The sequence below is a fragment of the Asterias amurensis genome, chromosome 8, assembly GCF_032118995.1.
Source record: "Asterias amurensis chromosome 8, ASM3211899v1".
Taxonomy (NCBI): Eukaryota; Metazoa; Echinodermata; class Asteroidea; order Forcipulatida; family Asteriidae; genus Asterias; species Asterias amurensis.
Window position 1 is genome coordinate 22,289,831 of NC_092655.1, and position 21,891 is coordinate 22,311,721.

Below are 21,891 nucleotides of genomic sequence, written 5' to 3' on the forward strand. Positions count from 1 at the left end.
CCGAATCGAGGCTGGAAAGAGAAATAGTCTGTTTCTTGTCTTCTTGTTTAATGTATAGTAGCAACCATTACTGTTGTTGGATACGAGGAACACGACCAAGATGGTGGCATAATGGTAATGGCCTAAACATGTATTGGGCCCAATTTCATGGCTCTGCTTACCGTAAGCAAATAATCAGTGCATACGGACGCAGAAAATTCCGCACTTACGACAAACGTATTTCACGGGTTAGTGCATACCTCATGTTTACTAGGCATTCTTTGCTTGCACAGCTAGTGCAGTAATTCGATGCTTGCACAGTAAGTAGGGAATGGTGATTATAAGTGCAGTTTCTAATTCAGCGTTAATGGGAGACTTGGTACGCTTGGTGGCAGCAGACTTACCAGGTAACATCCATTGTTCTCCATAATGTGCGCGTGCTCGGAACTACGTAAACAATGGAAATGTACCTGGTAAGTCTGCTGCCACCTAGCGTTCAAAAGTCTCCCACTGACTGATCAGTAGGTACTAGGGAAGAAGACTTTGCATGAATCGATGCATGTTTTTAGCAGGTCTTGATGAAGTGGGTCAATCTTAAAGCTAAAGGTCTATTGTAATGTATAAGAGTAATATGTCATATTACTGGATCAAGCAGCCAGCAGACTTGTCACACAAGGGGGGGGGGGATTGAGCAGATTTTTGAAATGTCCTTTGCAACTTTTGGAAATGGCTCTATCAATTAACTTATTGTGAGCATGTTTTGTGTAGTTAGGCTATGCAGTAAGGAATCCATCAAACTCTGGAAACATTAAGGTATGGATTTGGTGGGTTTGAAGATTAATTAAATCAGGATATCGTTTTTAAATTGATACAATGGTTATCTGTGGAAAGGTTGTGTACACGTTTTCATCTATAGGGCCTACCTAAGGAAAAAAATATCAGAGTCGAGCAAGATTAAATTTCAACACCTTTCTCAACTTCCATTAACCATCTAACGACATCTAATTTAAGGAATTAAACCATAAAAATACATAGAATACATTTATTGCAAATAATTAGCTTAAAATTTTGGTTAATATGTATGAAAATTAAAAAGTATGTTAGGCCTGTGAAGCCCGGTTCATACTTCCTGCGAATGCGAAAAAGTTTTAACATTTGAATAAACGTAAACGTATCTATCTATCTACATTGCAGTGTTTTGCAGCAAATGTTTCACAGGAGCTAACTGTTCAGAATTATTGGTTGCGAAATTGTGACGTCAAAATTTGTATCGCATTCGCAGTAAGTATGAACCGAGCTTAATGCTTAATCAAAAGGGCAAGTAGTCTTTCACATAATTACGTTCACGCATAAGTTCAGACACTATTGGTTGGCAAACAACATATGGGTATGACCAAGGTAGACGCACAAATATTTATGTATAACGCCACCATCCGCTCCATTTTGCCAACCAGAAGTATAAGTGCACATGCGCGATGTGCAAGTTAAATAGTTAAATGGGAAAAGAGCCTTTTAAGTTAAAGGAACACGTTGCCTTGGATCGGACGAGTTGGTCTTTGAAAAGCGTATGTAACCGTTTGTTATAAAATATACATGGTTAGAAAGATGTTGGAAAAGTAGAATACAATGATCCACACACATTTGCCTCGAAATTGCGTGGTTTTCCTTTTACTTGCGAACTAACATGGTCGGCCATTTATGGGAGTCAAAAATTTGACTCCCATAAATGGCCGACCGTGTTTGTCGACGAGGTAAAAGGAAAACCACGCAATTTCGAGTAATACTTGTGTGGATCATTATATTTTACTTTTAAAATATCTTTCTAATCATATGCTTTCTATAACAAACGGTTACATACGCTTTTCAAAGACCAACTCGACCCATCCAAGGCAACGTGTTCCTTAAAGTTGTCACAAGAAGGTCAAAACATTGAAGCCCGATTTGACAAAAATCACCTGTACTCTAGGCAAAGGGTAAGACAGTGCACAGTTCAAGTTGGAGGTCTTTGGAGGCACAAAATAACTCGGCCAAAGCATTGACAACAATGTGTTGTTGTTAGTCACTGGTTAGTATTGACAGGAACGAAAAGCAATGAAGTGAACATGTTTCATTTGTAGAAATTAATTACAAATAAAATGCATAAAATCTGCATACAAACAATTGTTGGACAATTTACAACTGTTCGTTTGAATAGTATTTCAGCAAAAAAATGTTGACGATTTTAATGTGAACATCAGAAACAAGAAACTAAAAATCAACACTTTTCTCAAATGGGAGTTTAACAAAGAAACTGTTATAAACAAACCACAAATTAGTCGTGTAAATTTATTCTAACATTAATCATTTCTTTCTAGTGTCTGCTTTTCACAGAAGTCTTGAGCCGCCTTACTCTTGATCTGACAGTCCTGGGCCCAATTTCATAGCGCTGCTTAATGGTAAGCAAATTTGCGTGCTTACTGTAGCAGAAAAATTTGCTTAAGCCTTAGCGTATTTCACAGGTTAGCAGAAAAATTGGGCGGCCATATTGCGTGTTTACCGTGGATTTGCATTGTGACGTCATTTATTTCCGTGCGGTAAGCACCGGAAGGTTAGCATGCCTTTTCGTGTGCTTATGGTTAGCAGCGCTATGAAATAGAAATTGCACAGTAAGCACAAAATTGGCCGCTAAGCAGCGCTATGAAATTGGGCCCTGGAATATCACACATGCCACTGAGGCCATGCCCTCTGTTGCCCTGGTCTTGGCCTTGATGCCCCTTCAAAAGTTTCCCATAGACTGTCAGATTTTGTAATGGAAGTGCTCTTTACAAATTAAAAATGGCCTTGCCCTCTTCAAGATGAAATTCAATGCCTCATCTGATCATTGGGATAGTGCTGAATTTTTACACAAAGCTATTACAGAATAAATATAAATATCGTCTGCTCTTTAAGCTGGAATCTCTCACTATAACCATTTTTTTTTCCATAAACTTTCAAACTGCATTCTTCGAGTGAGGACTTGAAGAAAATTGTTTTCTTTTAATTTTTTTAGTATGTTAATTTTCCTATATATCTTGAACCCCAAGTATACATTATTTACTGATAGTTAGCCATCATGAAAAGGATTTGGTAAACTATTTTACATGTGCACAATGGTCCTGTAAATAGCAATATTTGAGCAAGTTTTCAAGTTAGGACATTATTTCCTTCATGTAGGCTCCTTGTCAGGCAATCTGAATTTATTTGAATACAGAAGCATTTTGTCTATCAATTGTATGCCTTGCCACAAACCTTTTATCAAATGGTTTGAAAGGGCTTGACTGTTTATTTCACATGTTTAAAGGGAAGTTATACATGTTGGTGATCAATCTATGGGCATTTTGACCATAACAGTACAATCATGATTGTTGCGCATACAACCAACACTCTCTATAAAGAAGTTCTGCTTAAAAGGGGACATTCTGAAGTCCTGAATCTCATTTCTGCTTTGTGTTTCTTTCTTTGTTTTGCTGTCCTCTTATAACAACATTCCTTTTATAAAGAGGTAATTTGACCAGTCCCAGCGACCTTGTTTTAACAAAAGTAGACTTCAATATGCCTCTTGACCACACTACAATTGTCGAGTTTAATCGCGCTAAACTAAAGGTGATTTCAGATAGGTGTCATACGGTTTATCGTTCTCAACTAAACAAAGTGACTTTGTAACCAGTTAGGATACTTTTCAACAGCTAGATATAGTTTCTGCAAAGTGTATGGGCACTTTTTCACCAGTCAGCAAATGCACATGATGTAACATGTGTACGGTATATTTACCAACAATTTGCAATGTCTTGTCTTCCTTCAGAATACACAATCTAGTCCCACTAAATGAAACATTCCATTTCCATATTTTGAAAAGAAAAACACTGATTAATGAGCATTGCCAGCATACTAGGTAGGGTTCGAATCCCTCCCAAGTCAGCAGATATTCTATTTGTTACCAATATTTGAAAACACTGTATAGTGTGCAAAGCAGAGCAGTTTTTTTTGTTTTGAACATTTGTGCAGCAATATTGTGACATTTGATATTTGAGATACATCCCAGGATAATAGCTCCTGGGGGCAAGTTTCTATTTCGACACAAAAATACTAAGCAGAAACTAAACTGCTTAGCAAAACCACATTACCAGCAAATCTTAGGGCCATGTCACACCAGGGGTGTATTTCACAAAACCCTTCATCACTCAGGAATAGTCCTAAGCAACGCGTGGGGACAGGACAAGTCCTAAGTTAAGACCAGCTACTGGTCCTAACTTCAGATAAGACTAGTCTTATCTCTTCAGGAAATCGACCCCAGGCAATTTACAGGCAACCAGTTTAAGGCAATATCTTCAAATTTTGTTCTGGGGGATCGTAAGACATTGTTTGCAACCTGTATCAGAGCATACTGATTGAAACGTCGAGTTGAAACCTACGGTTCTATTCAGAACCACCCAAACTCAATTAGTGATTATCATTACATGGTGTTACCGCGAACCTTACTATATCACTGCAACATGGAAGCCTCCAAGTTGCCTGTAAAAGTTGCCTCGTGTGACAAGGCATGTGACTGGTTGGGTGTTTTGCTAAGTGGCGTTTATTTTTCCTAGTAGGTGGAATGTAAAGCGGGATTCAGGTTTGACGACAGCTCATTGTTTGCATTTCATTGTTGCCTCCATTGTCTCACATAATAAATACCTTCTCTATCTGGTCCACGGTGAATTTGTCTCTTGTCTTTGGGCAGATGACAATGCCATTGTTTTCAATCGCCATGCTTTTTAGGGACTGTAAACAACAACAAAAAGTAATGTGTTTAAAAGTCATTACCGATTGTAACAATAGTTGAAGGAAACAATTTGGTCAATGGAAACTTGGAAAGTAGGACAATTATTATGAGTACAATTGTCATTATCTTGACCTAATATTTGTGTCAGTTCGGTGTTTCATGCGTTTTCAAATTAATGAAGTATTCTGTACTACAATATGTTATCATCTCTACTTTGTATTATTCATAATTTTATTTTCTCTATTTGTAAAAACATGTATGCCATTTGATGGCGGGGTCTGGGAGGGCACATCGAGTTAAGTACGAATATTTGAAATAAAATATAATAATGTTTGTGGTACTTACACATTCCCCATACACATAGCCGTTGGGAAGCATCATGGGTGGATTGTGCTCATTCATTATGTTGCCTTGACAGGGAAGAAAACACAAAAACAAAATAAATATCTAGATGTTAGTTTCGCATCGGGGATAAGGAATATAGCTTGCTTTTATCCTTGCACCAATGTGTGTACACTCAGTATTTTCGCAAACTCTGTGAACAAAATCTATGGCAAGTCTCTCTTGTGGGTTGTAACGAGCAAGTCACTCGGGTAAGCTTGGGCGATACCACGATATTATCGAATATCGCGATACTAATTTGGAAACTATTTTGATATGAGGTCGATTTGGTTTTAATCAAAATATCGATATATCGTAATATCGACTAATGATCGCGATATCGATTAAGTATAGCGATAGCAATTAAGTATCACAATGTATTTCCTAGACGAGACATCTTGCACCCCATAGGTTTGGAGTAAAACCAGAAGAATAGGTCATTAGAACACCTCTCTTATGCTAGGACTGTCTCTTCTACAACTTTCACTGGGAGTTTGAAGACTGATGATGTCAAATTTAATTAATCGCGATTATATCAAATATCGCGATATATTGTAAACGATATATCGTGAATAAAATAAATCGATATCGCCCAAGCATACACTCGGGTGGGAATCCAAACCACGATCTTCGCATTGGTAGAGTAGTGTCTAACCACAATACAACTGAGCGAGCCCGGTGGCTAGAGGCAGTTTGAATTATACGTGTTAGCAACGATAATAATAACCGTAATTATAAAGCGCCTTTTTTAAAAAGGATAAAAAGTGCCAACTATTTACAGCAAGGTGAGTGGGACGGAGTTTAAATTATGAGACCTAATCCTTAGCACCATGTAATGGTTTACAAGGTGATGTGGCGCGATATGCTGCCAATCCCGCCAGAAACACTGGGGCGAACCCCTTCTCTTTTAGGTGTCTTACACAACACGCAGGACCAAAGGTTGTACGACCCATTCAAAGGCAAAGCAATGGTTTATTTGGTGTATTGGTTAGAGACACAAGTGTTACGACTGGGGCTCGAACCCACACTCTGCTGATCAGAAACACCAGAGTATAAATTTGGTGCTTTTAACTGCTTGGCCACGACACTTCCACCTATATGTATATGTCTGAATTTCTACAGCAAGCTCCATTACCTGATATCGTGCAAACCAGTCTTGACTGAGCACAGTGTGCATATGGAAGATTCTTTGCCAACTCATTCAAATTCTGACTACATACAGGACAGTCGGCGTTCTTGTTACTTTCACTATAGCATTGCCTGGAAGAAGGAAATCACTGTTAAGGAAATTAACTGACTGAAAATTTTTCCATATAGGTTTTCATGAGACATGATTTTGGTTAAATAAACCAAATATCGAACCCACAATCTGCTGCTGGCAACACCAGATTAGGGCTGATATTTCACGGAGGCAGTGAAGGCGATTGCCTCCATGCCCCCTAGCCATTGCCTTGGTGCCCTTGAAATGCTCCAGTAGAAATTTACAATTTCCTCATAGGGTGCCCTTTACAAAGGTCAAAATGCCTTGGTGCCCTTGCCCTTTCAAAAATGAAGAATACAGGCCTGACAGTGGATGAAGTCTAGTGGTCAGACAGTAGGAGGGTTGACCTTTTACCGTGTGGATGCATTCACTTTATGATATCATATTACATTTTCCTCATATTTAGGGTGCCCTTTATCAAGGACAAAATGCCTTGGTGCCTTTGCCCTTTCAAAAACGAAACATACAGGCCTGTCGGAGCTTGGGTCCGTGAACTAGACTGCTCGGCCATGAAGGCCTGTGGAACTTATGAGTTATAAGTTTGAAACAAAAGGATACGGTGTTTTCATAGCTGCTAGTCCTGCCTCTAGTGATACAGTTAGGACGGGCGTATTATTTAGTTGATATAACTTGTAGTTCTCCTCTCGGAATTGATCAACAATCTGCTGCCAGCGATGACCGTCCAATAATTCCTTCAAGAAACAAAATGGATACTTTAAGATTTAGCTACGACCATCCAATAATTTTAGCCAAGTCCGCCCCACTCAGGCATCATTTGCATAAGGTTTATTGTGAATACTAAAATATTTGTCATTAGTCTTTACAGGAATGAGTTATAGCTGACCAAAAAGTCTGAAACTGGGATCCAGATCTTAGGAGGTACATTGAAATGGTGGCATTTCTACAGTTTGATAACCCCTGGAGTTATAGATTACAAGGAGCTTTTGGGAACAGTATCCACAGTGCTAGAGAAGTAGATCTAAGAGTATGACTTCTTTTTTTTTTTTAGAAAAATACAGCATCTTAATGACCAAGATATTTGACCAAGAACATTGACTATTGTAATAAGACAATTGTAATGTCCTACAGCATTCTTAAATTGTTCGGTATTTTTCTTAACTTGATTGAATGTTAACCTCAGTAAAGGGCCTCGGGACCCTTTTGGGGTTAAAGGCGCTATATAAAAGCAGTTTTATTATCATTATAAGAAAATCTGAATCCAGATAAAAGTCTGTAACTATTTCCTCCCTTGTCTTACCTTGTAATGTGAGACATCAGTATCAGCAGGAAACGCTAAGAGACCCATGACCCTTTGAACCTCAGATAGCTGCTCTCCTTCTAGCGAGCTGAAGAACTTACGAGCATGGCGTACTGCTTCTAGACGCTTGTTTAGTAAGATCATCTCAATGAATTCTTGTGTTCGTAGGTTGAACTCTAGCGTGCTCTGTAATCAACACATGTGGCGGTTTTGTTTTTAAAGACTGCTCATTTTAGTTAAGGTACTCTTTGTTTAAAGGCGCTGGACACTATTGGTAATTACTCAAAATAATTATTAGCATAAAAACTTACTTGGTAACGAGTAATGGAGAGCTGTTGATAGTACAAAACATTGTGAGAAATGGCTCCCTCTGAAGTAACATAGTCTTTGAGAAAGAAGTATTTTTTCACGAATTTGGTTTCGAGACCTCAGAATTAGATTTTGAGGTCTCAAATTTCACAGGTTCGATATTTTATGCATATGTTGAGATACACCAAGTGAGAAGACTGTTCTTTCACAATTACCAATAGTGTCCAGTGTCTTTATTAAAGGTAGTATTATAGATTGTTTGTGAGTCAGCAGAATGCTGATTTTCTAGGCAATTTAAAAAGAACGACACAATTAAAGTCACACATGAAAGCTTCAGTTGGGTAAAGTGTCTACTTGCTGAGAAAGAAGCAAAAAACTGTCACATTATTTTCACAAGGACATCAGATTGTGTTTTCAGTCTCTGCTTTTCCCCCTTTTTTGGTTTCCCTCCCACATCTAAAACTCAGCATTTCTTCTTGTTTCCTATTCAACCTGTTGTTGACGCTAATTCTGCTGTTGGCTGGTCATAAACAAATTAAACAAATTGTTAAATAAACAAATTGTTATCTTACCTTGATTTTCCTTAGTTTTGATTTGTTGTCATGACACCAATTTAGGCATGCTGAGGTTTCACGTCTTAATAGCGACTCCTCTACCTCCTTAGCTACTAGAAATAGCTCTATATTGGTGAGATCCTGAGGAAGAAAACATGAAACACTATCGTCAGGGCTTAAAGGAACACGTTGCCTTGGATCGGTCGAGTTGGTCTTTGAAAAGCGTTTGTAACCGTTTTTTATAAAATGCATATGGGTAGAAAGATGTTGTAAAAGTAGAATACAATGATCCACACAAACATGCCTCGAAATTGCGTGGTTTTCCTTTTACCTCGTCGACTAACACGTCGGCCATTTATGGGGGTCAAAATTTTGACTCCCATAAATGGCCGACCGTGTTAGTTCTCACAGTAGAAGGAAAACCACGCAATTTCGAGGCAAACTTGTGTGGATCATTGTATTCTACTTTTAAAACATCTTTCCAACCATATGCATTATATACAAAACGGTTACAAACGCTTTTGTTTTGACCAACTCGTCCGATCCAAGGCAACGTGTTCCTTTAAATTACCACTAACCACCTAATTTGTTCAACAAAATTATTCATGTCTAGATAAGAGGCCATCATTGCTGCCCTGGAATCTGTGCTGGACAGCACAGTGTATTGAGAGAGTGCCGGGCAAAATTTGTTAGTTTTGGCCCGTCCGGCATCACCCACTGTGGCTACAACACTGGTCATAACCCTAAAATCCTTCCTGAAGCTACGGCTAGTGTTAAGGGCGAGCCCAGGATAAATAACATGCAACAGGGTCTCCAGGTCTCACCTCTATATTAGAATGCCTCGCACACTTGACTGCAGTTTCATAGTAACCCGCTCGTAGGAAATATTCCACCAGCATACGGTCGACTCGTTTCTTCTTCCACTGGGCCAGGGCGGCTCCTGTTGCTCCTTCATATTCCTTTAGATGTTCCAGACGACGTTTTACAACTCGAGCACTGTCCTCTTCTTGGGTTATTGCCTCATTTGCCTAAAATTACAAATTGTTTACATGTTCTATTCTCAGTGACTATTATTATTATTGCAATTTAACCAACATGTAAGTTTCTCAAATCCTGTGGGAGAAAAAATCCACAGATATACTCAGGCCTGTATGCTTCATTTTGTAAAGGGCAAGGGCACCAAGGTATTTTCTCCTTGGTAAAGGGCACCCTATGAAGAAATTGTAAATTTCTACTGGAGCATTTCAAGGGCACCAAGGCAATGACCAGCAGGCATGGAGGCCATCGTTGTCTCTGTGAAGTATCAGGCCTGTATACTACTTGATTGGGATTCAACCCCACGACCCCAATGTCTTAACACTAGACCACCTGGGGTGGATTTCACAAAGAGTTAGGACTAGTCTTATCTCGAGTTAGGAAGAGTTACTCGTCCTAACGTAGGACTAGCTGTACATTTTTTATATCTCTATAGGACTAGTCCTAAGTTAGGACTAGTCGTAACTCTTTGTGAAATCGACCCCTGGGCTGTGTGCTACATTTTTTAAAGGGCATGGGCACCAAGGCATTTCTCCTTGGTAAAGGGCACCCTTTGAGGAAATTGTAAATTTCTACTGGAGCATTTCAAGGGTACAAGGGCAATGACCATGGGGGCATGGAGGCAATTGCCTTTGTTGCCTCCATGAAGCATCAGGTCTGGACCACTCTTAGTCTTAGTTGGTATGATAACAATTTGTTACATCAACCCACGTCACACAAATAAGTAATCTTTAACAGAACTAAGATTGTACCTTTCTTTTTAAAGCACTCAATTTATCCACCATTGAATCAAGAATATTGACGACCGTCCCGACGGTAGTTGAAGAACTGTCCAGACATTTTTCCAACTCATTATGTACCTAGAACAACAAAATGAATATAATTTTATCTCTTTATTCACTGACATCAACGAACAGTTTCTGGTTTGTTTGGCTTTTAGCTCATTTTATCAAATTTTTATGTCAATCAGGGCACATATTAATCACATTTTACTCTCTTATTACTTAATCAATATTTTCACTTAATTTTCTCAGATGAATTCACCCACGCACTTACGCACGCATGGGAATTGCATTTAAGTCAAGTTCATTTAAGGCCAGTCAAGTTTGTCATTTCACTACCATTAACCCAAGGACGGTAGCACTTAAAGACCAACTATTACATAAAAAAACGCATTAGCTTTTGTAGCAACAACTACGTCATTGACCCATCATGATTTGTTGATCATTTGCTTTATCGCAAAGACACTTCTATTTTCAAACTGAATACACATACCTGCATAACATGGGAAACTTCTCTGTCAATGGTCTTCTGGCAATTCCGGAACTTTTTATTCAAAGTTTCGTACGGCACCTGAAACAAACACAAATACAAAGAATTATGAAAATCCAAAGTCTTGAAAATTAAAAAATGCTTTAAAAATAGTTTATGTGAAGCAGGAAGAATCTTTTGTTGATGCTCATTGTAATTTAATTATTTATGTTATTTTTAAGTATTTTTTTATCTTATGCACTGCGATAGGGTTATGCGTGACCCCCCCCCCCCCTCTATACATACACACCCACATTCATCATGCCCCAAAAATGTAAACAACAACAAAATAATGCAGCAGATTAAATCTCAAGTTTAATGACTTTCTATTGACGAGTTTACAAATTGATGACTCTACGATTTTGCTGCCTGTTGGGTTGGGTATCTGAGTATGCGCGGCTACAAATTACATAGCAGCCGGCCTGTGTTAGAGCATAGTCAGAGAATTGCTTGCTTGTCCAATTTTGCGATCAGCTGTTTGCAACGACGAAGTGACATCAGAATTGATGTGCGTAGGCGACGAAATTGCGTCCACGTTTAGCCCGACTTCGTGTACAAAATAACACTTAGAAATATCGTATACATGGTCAATAACAACTCTTTTAATGATTTCACACAAGATATTCGTAAAAACTGCAGTCGTTATTGTATAAATCTGTGAAATACCTTCAGTGTTGCGTGTTCCAGTGCCTTCAAATCCGCCATTTTAGTTAATATCTGTCTGGCCCATGGCCCACACTCTCGGCGACTCTCTCGAGATCTCGCTCGGCAGCCGGCCTGCTGCGTGCGCGCGCTGCTGCTATCAGAGAGAGAGCGTTGTGATGTTATGTGTTGACACTTTTATTGACCCACTTTGAGTCAAATTAATCCGTTTGGACAGGTGCGGGTCAATTTTTTAAGATGTATAGTGAATAACAAAATAAATACCTCGTTGAAAGACAATCACTTTCCGATCAAAATAAAATACTGACAAACAGTTCTGAAAGTTACGAAAACACGCGAAAACACGCAGTTAGCCCTATCTGTCTTTTATGTGACCCCCAACTAAGCCCACCCTCATTTTAATATTAACTCTGGGTAGGGGAGGCATATAAGATTTCTATCATGTTATAAAGACGTCTGAAATAAAATTGATTATTCAAATAATTAAACGGCCAATGGAAGGTCATGCAATGTTTGTTGTCTGGCCTGTGTGCAGATAGCCGGCTCCGCCAACAAAAAGATTGATATTGGTTTTGTGACCCATCTGGCACTTTCCCGAGTTCTGTGGGGGTGTGGGGGATATCACATAATCTATAAAATTATTCGGGTGGGATAAGAACCAATGACCGCTGCCATTCTAGAGCAGATGTCTTACCAACTAGACCACATTAATTTTGTTCCACCCCCACAGAACTCAGCAGAGAAGTACGGGCTCTGCGGAAGGTGCTAAGGGTAAAACCCCGATGCAAATTGTACGATTGCTTTATGAGTCTGTACTGACGCATACTTAGAAGATTATTGTCACTCGTCCCCCATACCAACCACTTGACCGCTCTACTCTCTACATGTAAAAGAGTGAAAAACACCACTCTTTACATTTCGAGCTGTCCCTCTTATGGCTCTTCAAAAAGAGTGGTGGTTATTTCCCTCTTTTAGAGGGGTTTCACTCCAGGACAGAGTGAAAAATTACTTAAAAATAATAAGATGCAAACTTCAATCTAAAAGAGTGGAAGACCACTCGAAAAAAATAGTTATCCTTCATATGGCTCTTCAAAGAGTGCTTTTTCACTCTTTTACAATAAAGAGATTATGCGCAGCCACCACTAAACATCCTAGTGTAAAACTCAAATTGAAATGTCGGGTCCAATCGCAAAGTTCTTTGGGACACCAACCTTTTTTCCCCCTGTATCTTATCTTACTTACAGACTCAAGTCGGCACCCATTTGCCAACCAAACTCATTGCTGCATTTATTAAAGCCCATCATTTCACATTTTTAACTTGCAAAAGTTTTCACCTTAGAAAAAGGCATAAATAATATTACATTTATTTCATTACTTGCCCATATTTTCGGAATTATTGTGGTTCTAAAAATTAATAGGGAACTCTGCACGCGAAAGGCGACATTATATAATATTATTTTGAATTATGTTGAGTTATGCTGGATTTCACCATGCAGGGCCCGATTTCATTGAGCTGCCAAGCACAAAAATTTGCTAAGTATGAAATTTATTCCCCGATAAAAACAGGATTACCAGCCAAAATGTCCATTTGTTGCATAGTGCTCGTTACTGGTATTCAGCTTTTGTTTGTTTATCCTGAAAATCGCATGGAAATTTGGTTGGTCACAAACCTGTTTTTTTTTTATCAAGGAAGAAATTTCATGCTAAGCAAATTTTTGTGCTTAGCAGCTCTATGAAATTGGGCCCTGCGGGTTCAAGTCCCGCTTTATTCAAATTTGGTTCTTTGTTCCAACCCAACATAGTCAGTTTTCATTATGGTTTATTACTTGGTATTAGAATGAGGTTTACAAAAGCTGAAATTCCACCTTGACAAAGAGTACTCCAGAAACAGTCAGTAGATTTATCAAGTGCCTCGATCAAATAGAAGTAAACTTTTTTTTTTTTTCAGAAAATTGGTTCTTCATAATGTTATCTTTCTTTCTATTCTCTGCCGTGCGCGGCGCTTTTCACCATGCCATTAAAGGAACACGTTGCCTTGAATCGGACGAGTTGGTCTATTAAAAGCGTTTGAAACCGTTTGTTATGAAATGCATATGGTTAGAAAGATGTTTTAAAAGTAGAATATAATGATCCACACAAGTATCACTCGAAATTGCACGGTTTTCCTTTTACGTCGCGAACTATCACGGTCGGCCATTTATGGGAGTCAAAATTTTGACTCCCATAAATGGCCGACTGTGTTAGTCGACAGGGTAAAAAGAAAACCGTGCAATTTCGAGGCATATTTGTGTAGATCATTGTATTCTACTTTTACAATATCTTTCCAACCATGTACATTTTACAACAAATGGTTACAGAACGATTTTCAATGACTAACTCGACAGATCCAAGGCAACGTGTTCCTTTAAAATCCTTTGCGTGTCAGTTTATCTTTGGGCCGAGTGCCCAGACATTTTGGGAGTAGAATTCATAATTTAATATTTTTCTCCAATGCTTCGAAAATAAGTTAACTTTGTTTTAATTTTTGCAAAAATTAGTTATTCCTGAAAAATATATATTTATTCTCTGCCGTGTGCGGCGCTTTTTCACTTGCCATAAAATTCTTTGCGCGGCAGTTAGTCTTTGGGGCCAAGTGCCAACAATATGGGGGGTGGTAGAGTTAGTAATATGAAATTAATGCGGGCTGAGCTGCGTTTGTTAGTGACTTGAATTCATAGTTGAATTCAAAGACACGTCGTCCATCAATCACGGCCACACCCCCTCTGACCGCCAAGTTCTAAACTGACTGGCGGAGCAAGCACTCTCATGAGTCCAATTTAGCGGCGCACCACAAAGTAAACGGGATATTTTGATATGCCTCGTTAAACACAAAATACGCTTAAATTATAGTTTAATGATCAAATTTGACAATATTGTGAAAACAAACAAACAAATACGAACATAAAGCCTTGCCCTATAAGAAGAAGCTGTTAATATGTTTCGCTTGCAAATAAAATTATACCAACTCACAATTTGAAATAAAATGCGATAAAAGGGGAAATTAAAAATTATTTCTAGAAAAACATCTGCTCTAATTTTTTTTTAAAATAAATTCCTATTTAATAATCAGGTGTATTTCAGTAACCTTTTTCTTCTTCAAATTTTAAATAAATTGAATTAACTTTTTCTACCACCAACCTCTTAGCTCTCTGAAACTGACTGTAAACACTTTTATGATATGGCTGGGCAAATTCTATATCCTGCCACCACTTGTTCATTCCTAATAAAATAAAAAAAGTATATAATTTTCTCAAAATGAGACTGTCCTTTCGGTAAAAATGGCTGAAAAAGTGGTGGCAATAATATATAAATTTCCAATAATGTCCTCTCGCGAACTCCGTAGTAAAGTGTAACCCTCAACACGTACAGTGCATGCATAATACACACATCCCACCACAGCACCTTTTCCACACACTATGTGATTGGAATAAAAAATGAGTTAGTAGCAGTACCAGCGGATTTGTACGTGACGTTAATAATTCTATTCCACCGGCCTCCTGTTTTTCTTGCTTTTTCTTGGCCACCACTCTGTGGCTTTGACCCACTTGAATGCGTGGGACCGTGGAGGAATATTCATGACCGTGCCTCAGCGGAACGATAGTCAGTTTCGACCGCCGTCGTCACCAGCAAATCGACGGAAGCAGAGAGGGAGTTCGGTGGTAGTTGTTGGCGAGGATTGTTGGTGTGGTATCTAAAACCCATAACGTGGTGCTCTCTCGCTGCCTGTGTGTCCCCCCCGAAATAAACCCCACACCACACTCTGTGTGGCCGTTGGCGTTCGACAACGGTGTTTCTTTGTTCGGCTCCATTGATCAAGGTATGTTCTCCTATTTACAGTCCCCTCTCAGGCCGTTGTCTTTGGCCATTTTGTAGGTACTTAATAAGCAAGGAAGCACAATTGGTGTATTGCTTTATGACCCCACCAAAAGTTAATGATAATTATGGTTGTTGTGCAAAATGTTGAATGATGTTGTGCGGTCGTAAACTTGAGGGTGGTGCTTTTGCATTAAGTGCATTAAACATGGCGAGAGTGATTGCGCTATGTAGAAACTTAAATTTGATTTTATTACCGTGACCTTGGGTGGATTTGGTGTATACTTATTAATATTCAAGCATTTTGAAATATTTTAATATAAATTGAGATAAAAGACCAAATATTTACAGAGTGTTTTAAGATGAAATAAAAGCAAAGACGTGAGTAAATCACGTCGTCATTGGTTTATTTATCGGCAGGATTTACACTTGTGACCCCAAATGTGAGTTGTGTTATTGAAATAAGTGCACATGTGATTTTATTTTCGTGGCAGACAGTCCCAAGTTGTTGAAATTGGAAAAGTTTCCGTATGGCGCCACCACTTTTTCATTCGAAATAAAATAATATAGTATCTAATTTACCTGATTGATAAATCCCTTTTTGTAAAAATGAGTGAAAAGGTGGTGGCGCCATACGGAAAGTTATCCTTGAAATTTTATCTGTTTTTATCAGCTGTAAAAAGACAAAATGTCTTTAGTTTCATTCTTACACGGTGTCATGGGCATGATGGGAATATAACAATGTCAAATTTATTATATGAAAATTGGGTAATCATTGGGTAACTTAATTCTACTGAAACTGTTTAAATTATTTAAGTTAAAAGTGAAAGCAGTTATTTTCATTTGTAACATGGAAATTAATGTAAAATTTATGAAAATAATTTTGTGTAAAATTGGGCTACTAAATTCTAATGATACTGAAATGGTTAGGCCCATGTGTTGGTGGTGTAAGCAAGTGTTTTTTATATTAAATATAATTATTGATTTAATTGGAAAAATTCCCATATCTGACCACCACTTTTAAAGGGATTTTTCGGATCCAGTAAGTGATCATCTTGTTTTCTCTTTCCATCCCCAGTTTTGTTGTCGGAATAAGTGGCTGTGGCTAGCTTCGGATGACCATAAAGCATAGGATGCACAATGCAACATTCCTAGAAACAGCTGTAGCCGCAGCCATAGCCGCAGACACCAATTTGGAAATTGCCTTTCATTGGTTGGAATGGAAACAAGACAAAATTGATTGCACCTAAATCACATACCACTTAGTTATCCTTGGTCCGGTCGTCCCCTCCCCCCCCCCCCCCCCCCCCACTCGAAAAAAAAACCTAACACCACACACAAAATAATTGAATGCAAACAAGTGAGACAGTAAACTTAAAATAACTAATGTTCCCAGTCATTATTGCGATTTTCATTTCCCCAGGATGTCAACAGTTTGTCGAGTTTGAGATTGATATTATTTTAACCAACCATTGATGAGTATTTTCCTGTATTCTTCTACGGTGAGAATATGTGTAAAGCATTTTGCACTCTAAATTGAGCCACACAAAACCATTATTAACTTGGCCATGAAATGTAAAATCAAGTTTTACTTTTAGAAGTGAGGCTACCAGCCAGAATTAAAAATGTTCACATATTTTGTTGTTGTTGGGCCCAGAAGTGACATGACTTCAATGTTATGTTGTTTCAACACCAACAACTTGCATCTGATTTGAAGTGTTACATGTCTGATACTAAAGAGACTGCTCCTTGCCCTCCGGATCATTGCCTTTGAAATGCTCTGCTAGAAAAATTTATAATTACCAAGGAAAAAATGCCTTGGTGCCCTTGCCCTTTCTAAAACGAAGCATACAGGTCTAATATTGTTTGTTGAGAACATTGTTATTCTGGGAAAGAGAAACATGGAAATGTTTCATATTGGTTTATGCCTGTTTATGGAAATTTATGCTGGTCAATCTTTTTTTCCTCCATGGTCAGTGTGACATATAGAGAAGAATTGAAATTCTCCCCAAACCAGTGGAATTGTTGTCGTGTTGGTTGAGCATCGATCATCCAGAGGCCAGGCCAGTCCACCGGTGGGATTTGTGATCATACATCAGACAAACTAGCCTCTTCATTATCATCGTTACTCACGATAAAACAGAGAAAGGGGGGGGGGGGGGAGAGTCCAAGAAATAATTGGCATTTTACAATGATTCAATATGTCAGTCATTCATTGAGCAGAGGGTCTCTTTCTGTACTGGTGGTGATAATAATGATGGGTGGATGTTAGATACACACTACCATACATGCATGGAGTCTCTACACACACACACACTGCAGTCTAATCAGTGGACTGGCCAAATCAATAAAACAACTTGTTTGTTGTAACTATGTAGTATGAATGAGCACCTCTTATTTAAACAAATTTAAGGGGAGGTAGCTAGGATTAAAGTGAATTTAAAATAATTGAATCTGTAAAAACGCACCTTTCATGAGTTGTAATTTTGAAGTTTGAAAATAGACTACACGCAAATTTGAAAATCTCCCTGGTTGTAAAACTTGTTCCCAATTATGTTAAAATGTAATTTGAAATATCTCCCTGATTGCAAGACGCAAAATATGGGCAGCTCTGAAATTCTGAAAACAATCATAATGCACTCATTGCACTACAGAGTATCCACCTAGCCCACAGCGATTTCACAATCAAGTAAAATTACTTCAAAATGACTTCAAACACACTAATCAACGCACCAGGCTCACATCAACACCTGTGATTCTACGATGTATTTAGAACCAGAAAGGTTTCATCTTAATTCTTGTGAAAGGGTGAGATTCTTTGGCCTTGAAAATAACGGGCTGGACATCTTAAAGAAAAACATGTTGCATGGTTGATTTTTTAAGCGGTGCACCAAAACATGTATGCAGGCCTGTTACTTCACAGAGGCAACAAAGACAATTGCTTTTATGCCCCCTGGTCTTTGCCTTGGTGCCCTAGAGATGCTCGAGGAGAAATTTACTATTTCCTCATAGAAAATAGAGGATATGCTTTAGTGCCCTTGCCCTTTCAAAAAAGCATACAGGCCTGTAAATGTTTGTATAGGTACAAAATTTAATGTCCTTATTTCGAAAATCTGTATGATTTTAATCCCCAAAACCTTCAAATCCCTTCCCCTGCATGCCTCCTTCAGAGTTTGATGGATCGGTGTATGCAGCCAAGCATACAAAGCTTGTCATTGGGATATCAAATCAGATTCTAGACTACCACAGTGGATAGCTGGCAGTGGATTTTGATAGACGGATTCTGGTAACTGTGTGTATTGATGTACATGTACAGGCCTAGAATTGCCAGAGGCCTTGGCCTCCGTTTCCCTCTTGGCCTTGATGCCCCCTTCATAATGTCCCCTCCATAGACTTAAAGATTTTTTAATTGAAGTGCCCTTTGCGAAATGAAAACTACGGCCTTGCCCTCTTACAGGTGAAATTCTATATTGACGATATCCTGTCTGATTTCTGTAGATTTATGCTTGCTTTTTAATTAGTTTGTTCGCTCGTAAAAAGCCTGATACCAGGCAAACCATTGGTGTATGGTTAATTCTTTTTAAAATTCACCCAAAGTATGTACACTGCTTTGTATGGGACATTGATATTCAACTGATTTAGGCGGCCTCTGCTCTCGAGAGCAAAGATTCCAAACTGTGTAACTGATTTGATTTATGTAGGAGTTAGGACATCGCTAGACATTTTACCCATTGGAACGAACTTCTTTTCTGTCATAAATTACTTGTCGATGGCACATTTAACAAATCGCCAGGAGTAGTTTGGAAACAAATTATAATCAAAAGGGAATCTTAAAAAAAAAGGCAGTCTACGATGATTGAGGTTTGAATGGCTTGGGTTTTAGCCAGAGGTTACAGAGACTCGTGTGTACTGCACATACGCTGTTCATTCAGTAATCAGTACATGTGATTCTGATACTGTTTACGCTACCAACAGCCCATCAGTCCATACTCCTTTACTGCAGGGGAAAATCCCTCTGGATTAGGGATTTGGTTTTAATGAGCATTTTACGATGCTCTACTAAATGGATGTCAGACACCAAGGAAAGGAATAGTTTCTACCAGCATTACTCTGTGATTGACTGGAAAATTTTACACACGTAGATATGACCGTGTAACAAATCGTATAAAACTGCTTGTACATGTAGCAACTCATTGATTTCAATCTGTGGCATTTAACAGAAGGATTACCTACTGGGATAAAAAACTAAGAATTCCCCTCAGATTTTCCAAGATTTATCTTCCTGCGTAATGTACTGTCTTTGAAACAGTTCATCCGTATCTTCAAAGACAATCTTGAGTTGGCCTGGATTATTCGAGTGTGACTAAAAACAAAGTTAATAGAAAATATCAGTTAGAATTTTGTCGTATAGGCCTTAGAGAGGAAAATAGTTTGAATGGAAACGAACAAATGGATGCTGGCAGTTTTAAGATTTCAACATGAGTTAAGCAGTTCTATAGAATTAGGCCCCGTTCATGATCTATTATAAGCAGTTCCTTCCTCTACTGGATATTTGTTTCCATGTGATATGAGCTTTTGCTAAGCAATTTTCTTTTAAATGCTTAGCTGCGTTGTTTATTGGTTGATGGGTGTATGCTCTGTGCATGACTAGGCATACTGAAAGGATTATGAGTGGCTAAAATTGCATTTTCATGGAATCAGAGATATTGACATCTGAGCTGATTTTCTGCATCCGTTTGACGTCCGAGTTACTTGGTTCACATGTTATGCCATGTGTCCCATCATCTATAAATGGTAGCATTATACATGTGGTGTAAGCTTGACCAAGCATGAGTAATTCATATGCTACACAGGATGTGGATCAATCACATTCATTTGGCCATTTAGAGTCCAGGACAATTGCAGTGCAAAAAGGAGTCAACTGTTGGCTTGAAGCTTGGAACTGCTTTGTGTCTAAACACCGGTTCACACATGATACTTCCTGCGAATGTGAATGCGATTCCACAATATTCGACATCACAAATTCTAAACAAATAATTTGCAACAGTTGACTGGTGTTCAACTCCTGCGAAACATTCACTGGAAATATACGCTGCAAAAACAGCCATGTGACGTCAAAATTCGCTTCGCTTTGAAATAATTTGAATCATCAAGACTTTAAACTACTTAAAGTGTGTAGCCTGTTATAGAATCCTTGTTAATCTGGTGATATTTTAACCATGTGATTGGACTTGCCATAAATGGTCATGAATTATAGCATGTTTAAGGTTTGACCATTCGGTGGTCCATGCTTTGACCCAGACCGGGTAGTCTTGAACCTATTGAACCCCCATGGAGTGTGATGCCTCGACTCAAGCAAGGGGGCTCTTGTTTCCTCGGGAATACATGGTTGTACACTCATGTACATACATGTATATGTACATATTAGGTTATTGGAATATTATTATAGAGAATTATTACCCCCCCTCCCCCCCCCCCCCCCCCCCCCCCCCGAGAAAAAAAAAGGGGGGAAAAAAAACCCAATCCTACCACATCCATTGGAAATATTTAGAAGATGAATTAAGAACCAATATGGGCTCCCTAAAAGGATAGGAACAGTGTTTTAAAAGCTCGGTTGATACTTCCTGCGAATGCGAGCCGAATACGAGACGAGTGCGAGCCGAGTGCAAGCCGAGTGCAAGCCGAGCTGAATGCAATGCAAATTTTGACGTCACAAATTTGCAATAAATAATTCGCAACAGTTGAAATGTGTTCAATTCTTGCAGCGAAAAACAGGGCTGTGACGTCAAAATTTGCATTCTCATTCGCAGGACGTATGAACTGGGCTTTAGCCAGAGGAGTGTCTTGGTGTCTTTTAGACACCCTGTTTTGTCTGTAATACACATATAAAAACTGTAAGTGGGCAATTTGGACACCCAGTGACACCTTTTAACCTTGGATAGGAAAGAAGAAGAAGGAAAAAAGGAAAAAACAACCTTGTCAGCAAAGTTAAACCTTTTTCCTTGCAAGCTTGAGTAGACTTTGCAGAATTAGTTAAATTTGTGTTGCGGACTTGTTGGAGACGGTGTTTTCATTATGCATGTATTCAAAGGAGCTAGGTGAAGATGTTTACTAAGTGTGTTTGAGGAATTGCCAATCAGGTTTGATTAGTGGAAGGAGAAATTGGATTGTATTGATCAACCTTGGGTGTCCAAGAAGGAAATGAGAATGGAGTTAGCTGTTGTGATGTGGACATCACTTAGCTGCCGTACATTTTGTTCTTATTAAGATACAGACGGCTTTGATTCTTGAAATTGACCTCAGCTCAGTATTCGTCAGATGAGAATAAGTGAATTGGAATTTAAAGGGGTTGGGAACTTTTTCAGATGATACAATCCTGATACTTCATGGAGGCAGCGAAGGCGTTTGCCTCAATGCTCCCTGGTCATTGCCTTGGTGTCCTCGAAATGTTCCAGTGCTGTAGAAATTTACAATTTCCTCTTAGGGTGCCCTTTACCGAGGAGGAAAT

The 21,891-nt window shown here is 38.7% G+C and overlaps 3 protein-coding genes across 4 annotated transcripts in view; 2 read left to right on the forward strand and 1 right to left on the reverse strand.

Annotated features, from left to right (window-relative positions):
- LOC139941087 (dynactin subunit 1-like) overlaps window positions 1–21,891 on the forward strand; it is a 344,631-nt gene that overhangs the window by 114,589 nt on the left and 208,151 nt on the right. The gene's annotated exons all lie outside the window — the stretch shown is intronic.
- LOC139940423 (E3 ubiquitin-protein transferase MAEA-like) lies at window positions 1,793–11,607 on the reverse strand. Its single transcript, XM_071936657.1, has 10 exons — window positions 11,535–11,607; window positions 10,833–10,910; window positions 10,310–10,417; window positions 9,347–9,550; window positions 8,541–8,663; window positions 7,660–7,845; window positions 6,960–7,093; window positions 6,276–6,400; window positions 5,105–5,169; window positions 1,793–4,758 (listed from the first exon to the last, which is right to left on the reverse strand). The coding sequence occupies exons 1-10, from the start codon at window positions 11,571–11,573 to the stop codon at window positions 4,657–4,659; spliced, it is 1,164 nt and encodes a 387-aa protein (XP_071792758.1). The 5' UTR covers window positions 11,574–11,607; the 3' UTR covers window positions 1,793–4,656.
- Window positions 14,987–21,891, forward strand: part of LOC139941093 (C-terminal-binding protein 1-like) — a 63,621-nt gene continuing 56,716 nt past the window's right edge. The window contains exon 1 of one of the 2 annotated variants that reach the window (XM_071937521.1): window positions 14,987–15,387. The gene's annotated coding sequence lies outside the window, so the exon portion shown is untranslated. The remainder of the gene's footprint in view (window positions 15,388–21,891) is intronic. The other variant, XM_071937522.1, reaches the window with a different exon arrangement.

Excerpts from the sequence above, each read along its gene's own strand:
- LOC139940423 (XM_071936657.1), bottom strand. The coding sequence starts at position 11,573 with ATGGCGGATTTGAAGGCACTGGAACACGCAACACTGAAG. Across the intron at positions 7,846-8,540 it reads CAAAACTAAGGAAAATCAAG|AGCACGCTAGAGTTCAACCT; the intron begins GTAAGATAACAA and ends TGTTGATTACAG. Across the intron at positions 6,401-6,959 it reads CTAGCAGCTATGAAAACACC|GCAATGCTATAGTGAAAGTA; the intron begins GTATCCTTTTGT and ends TCCTTCTTCCAG.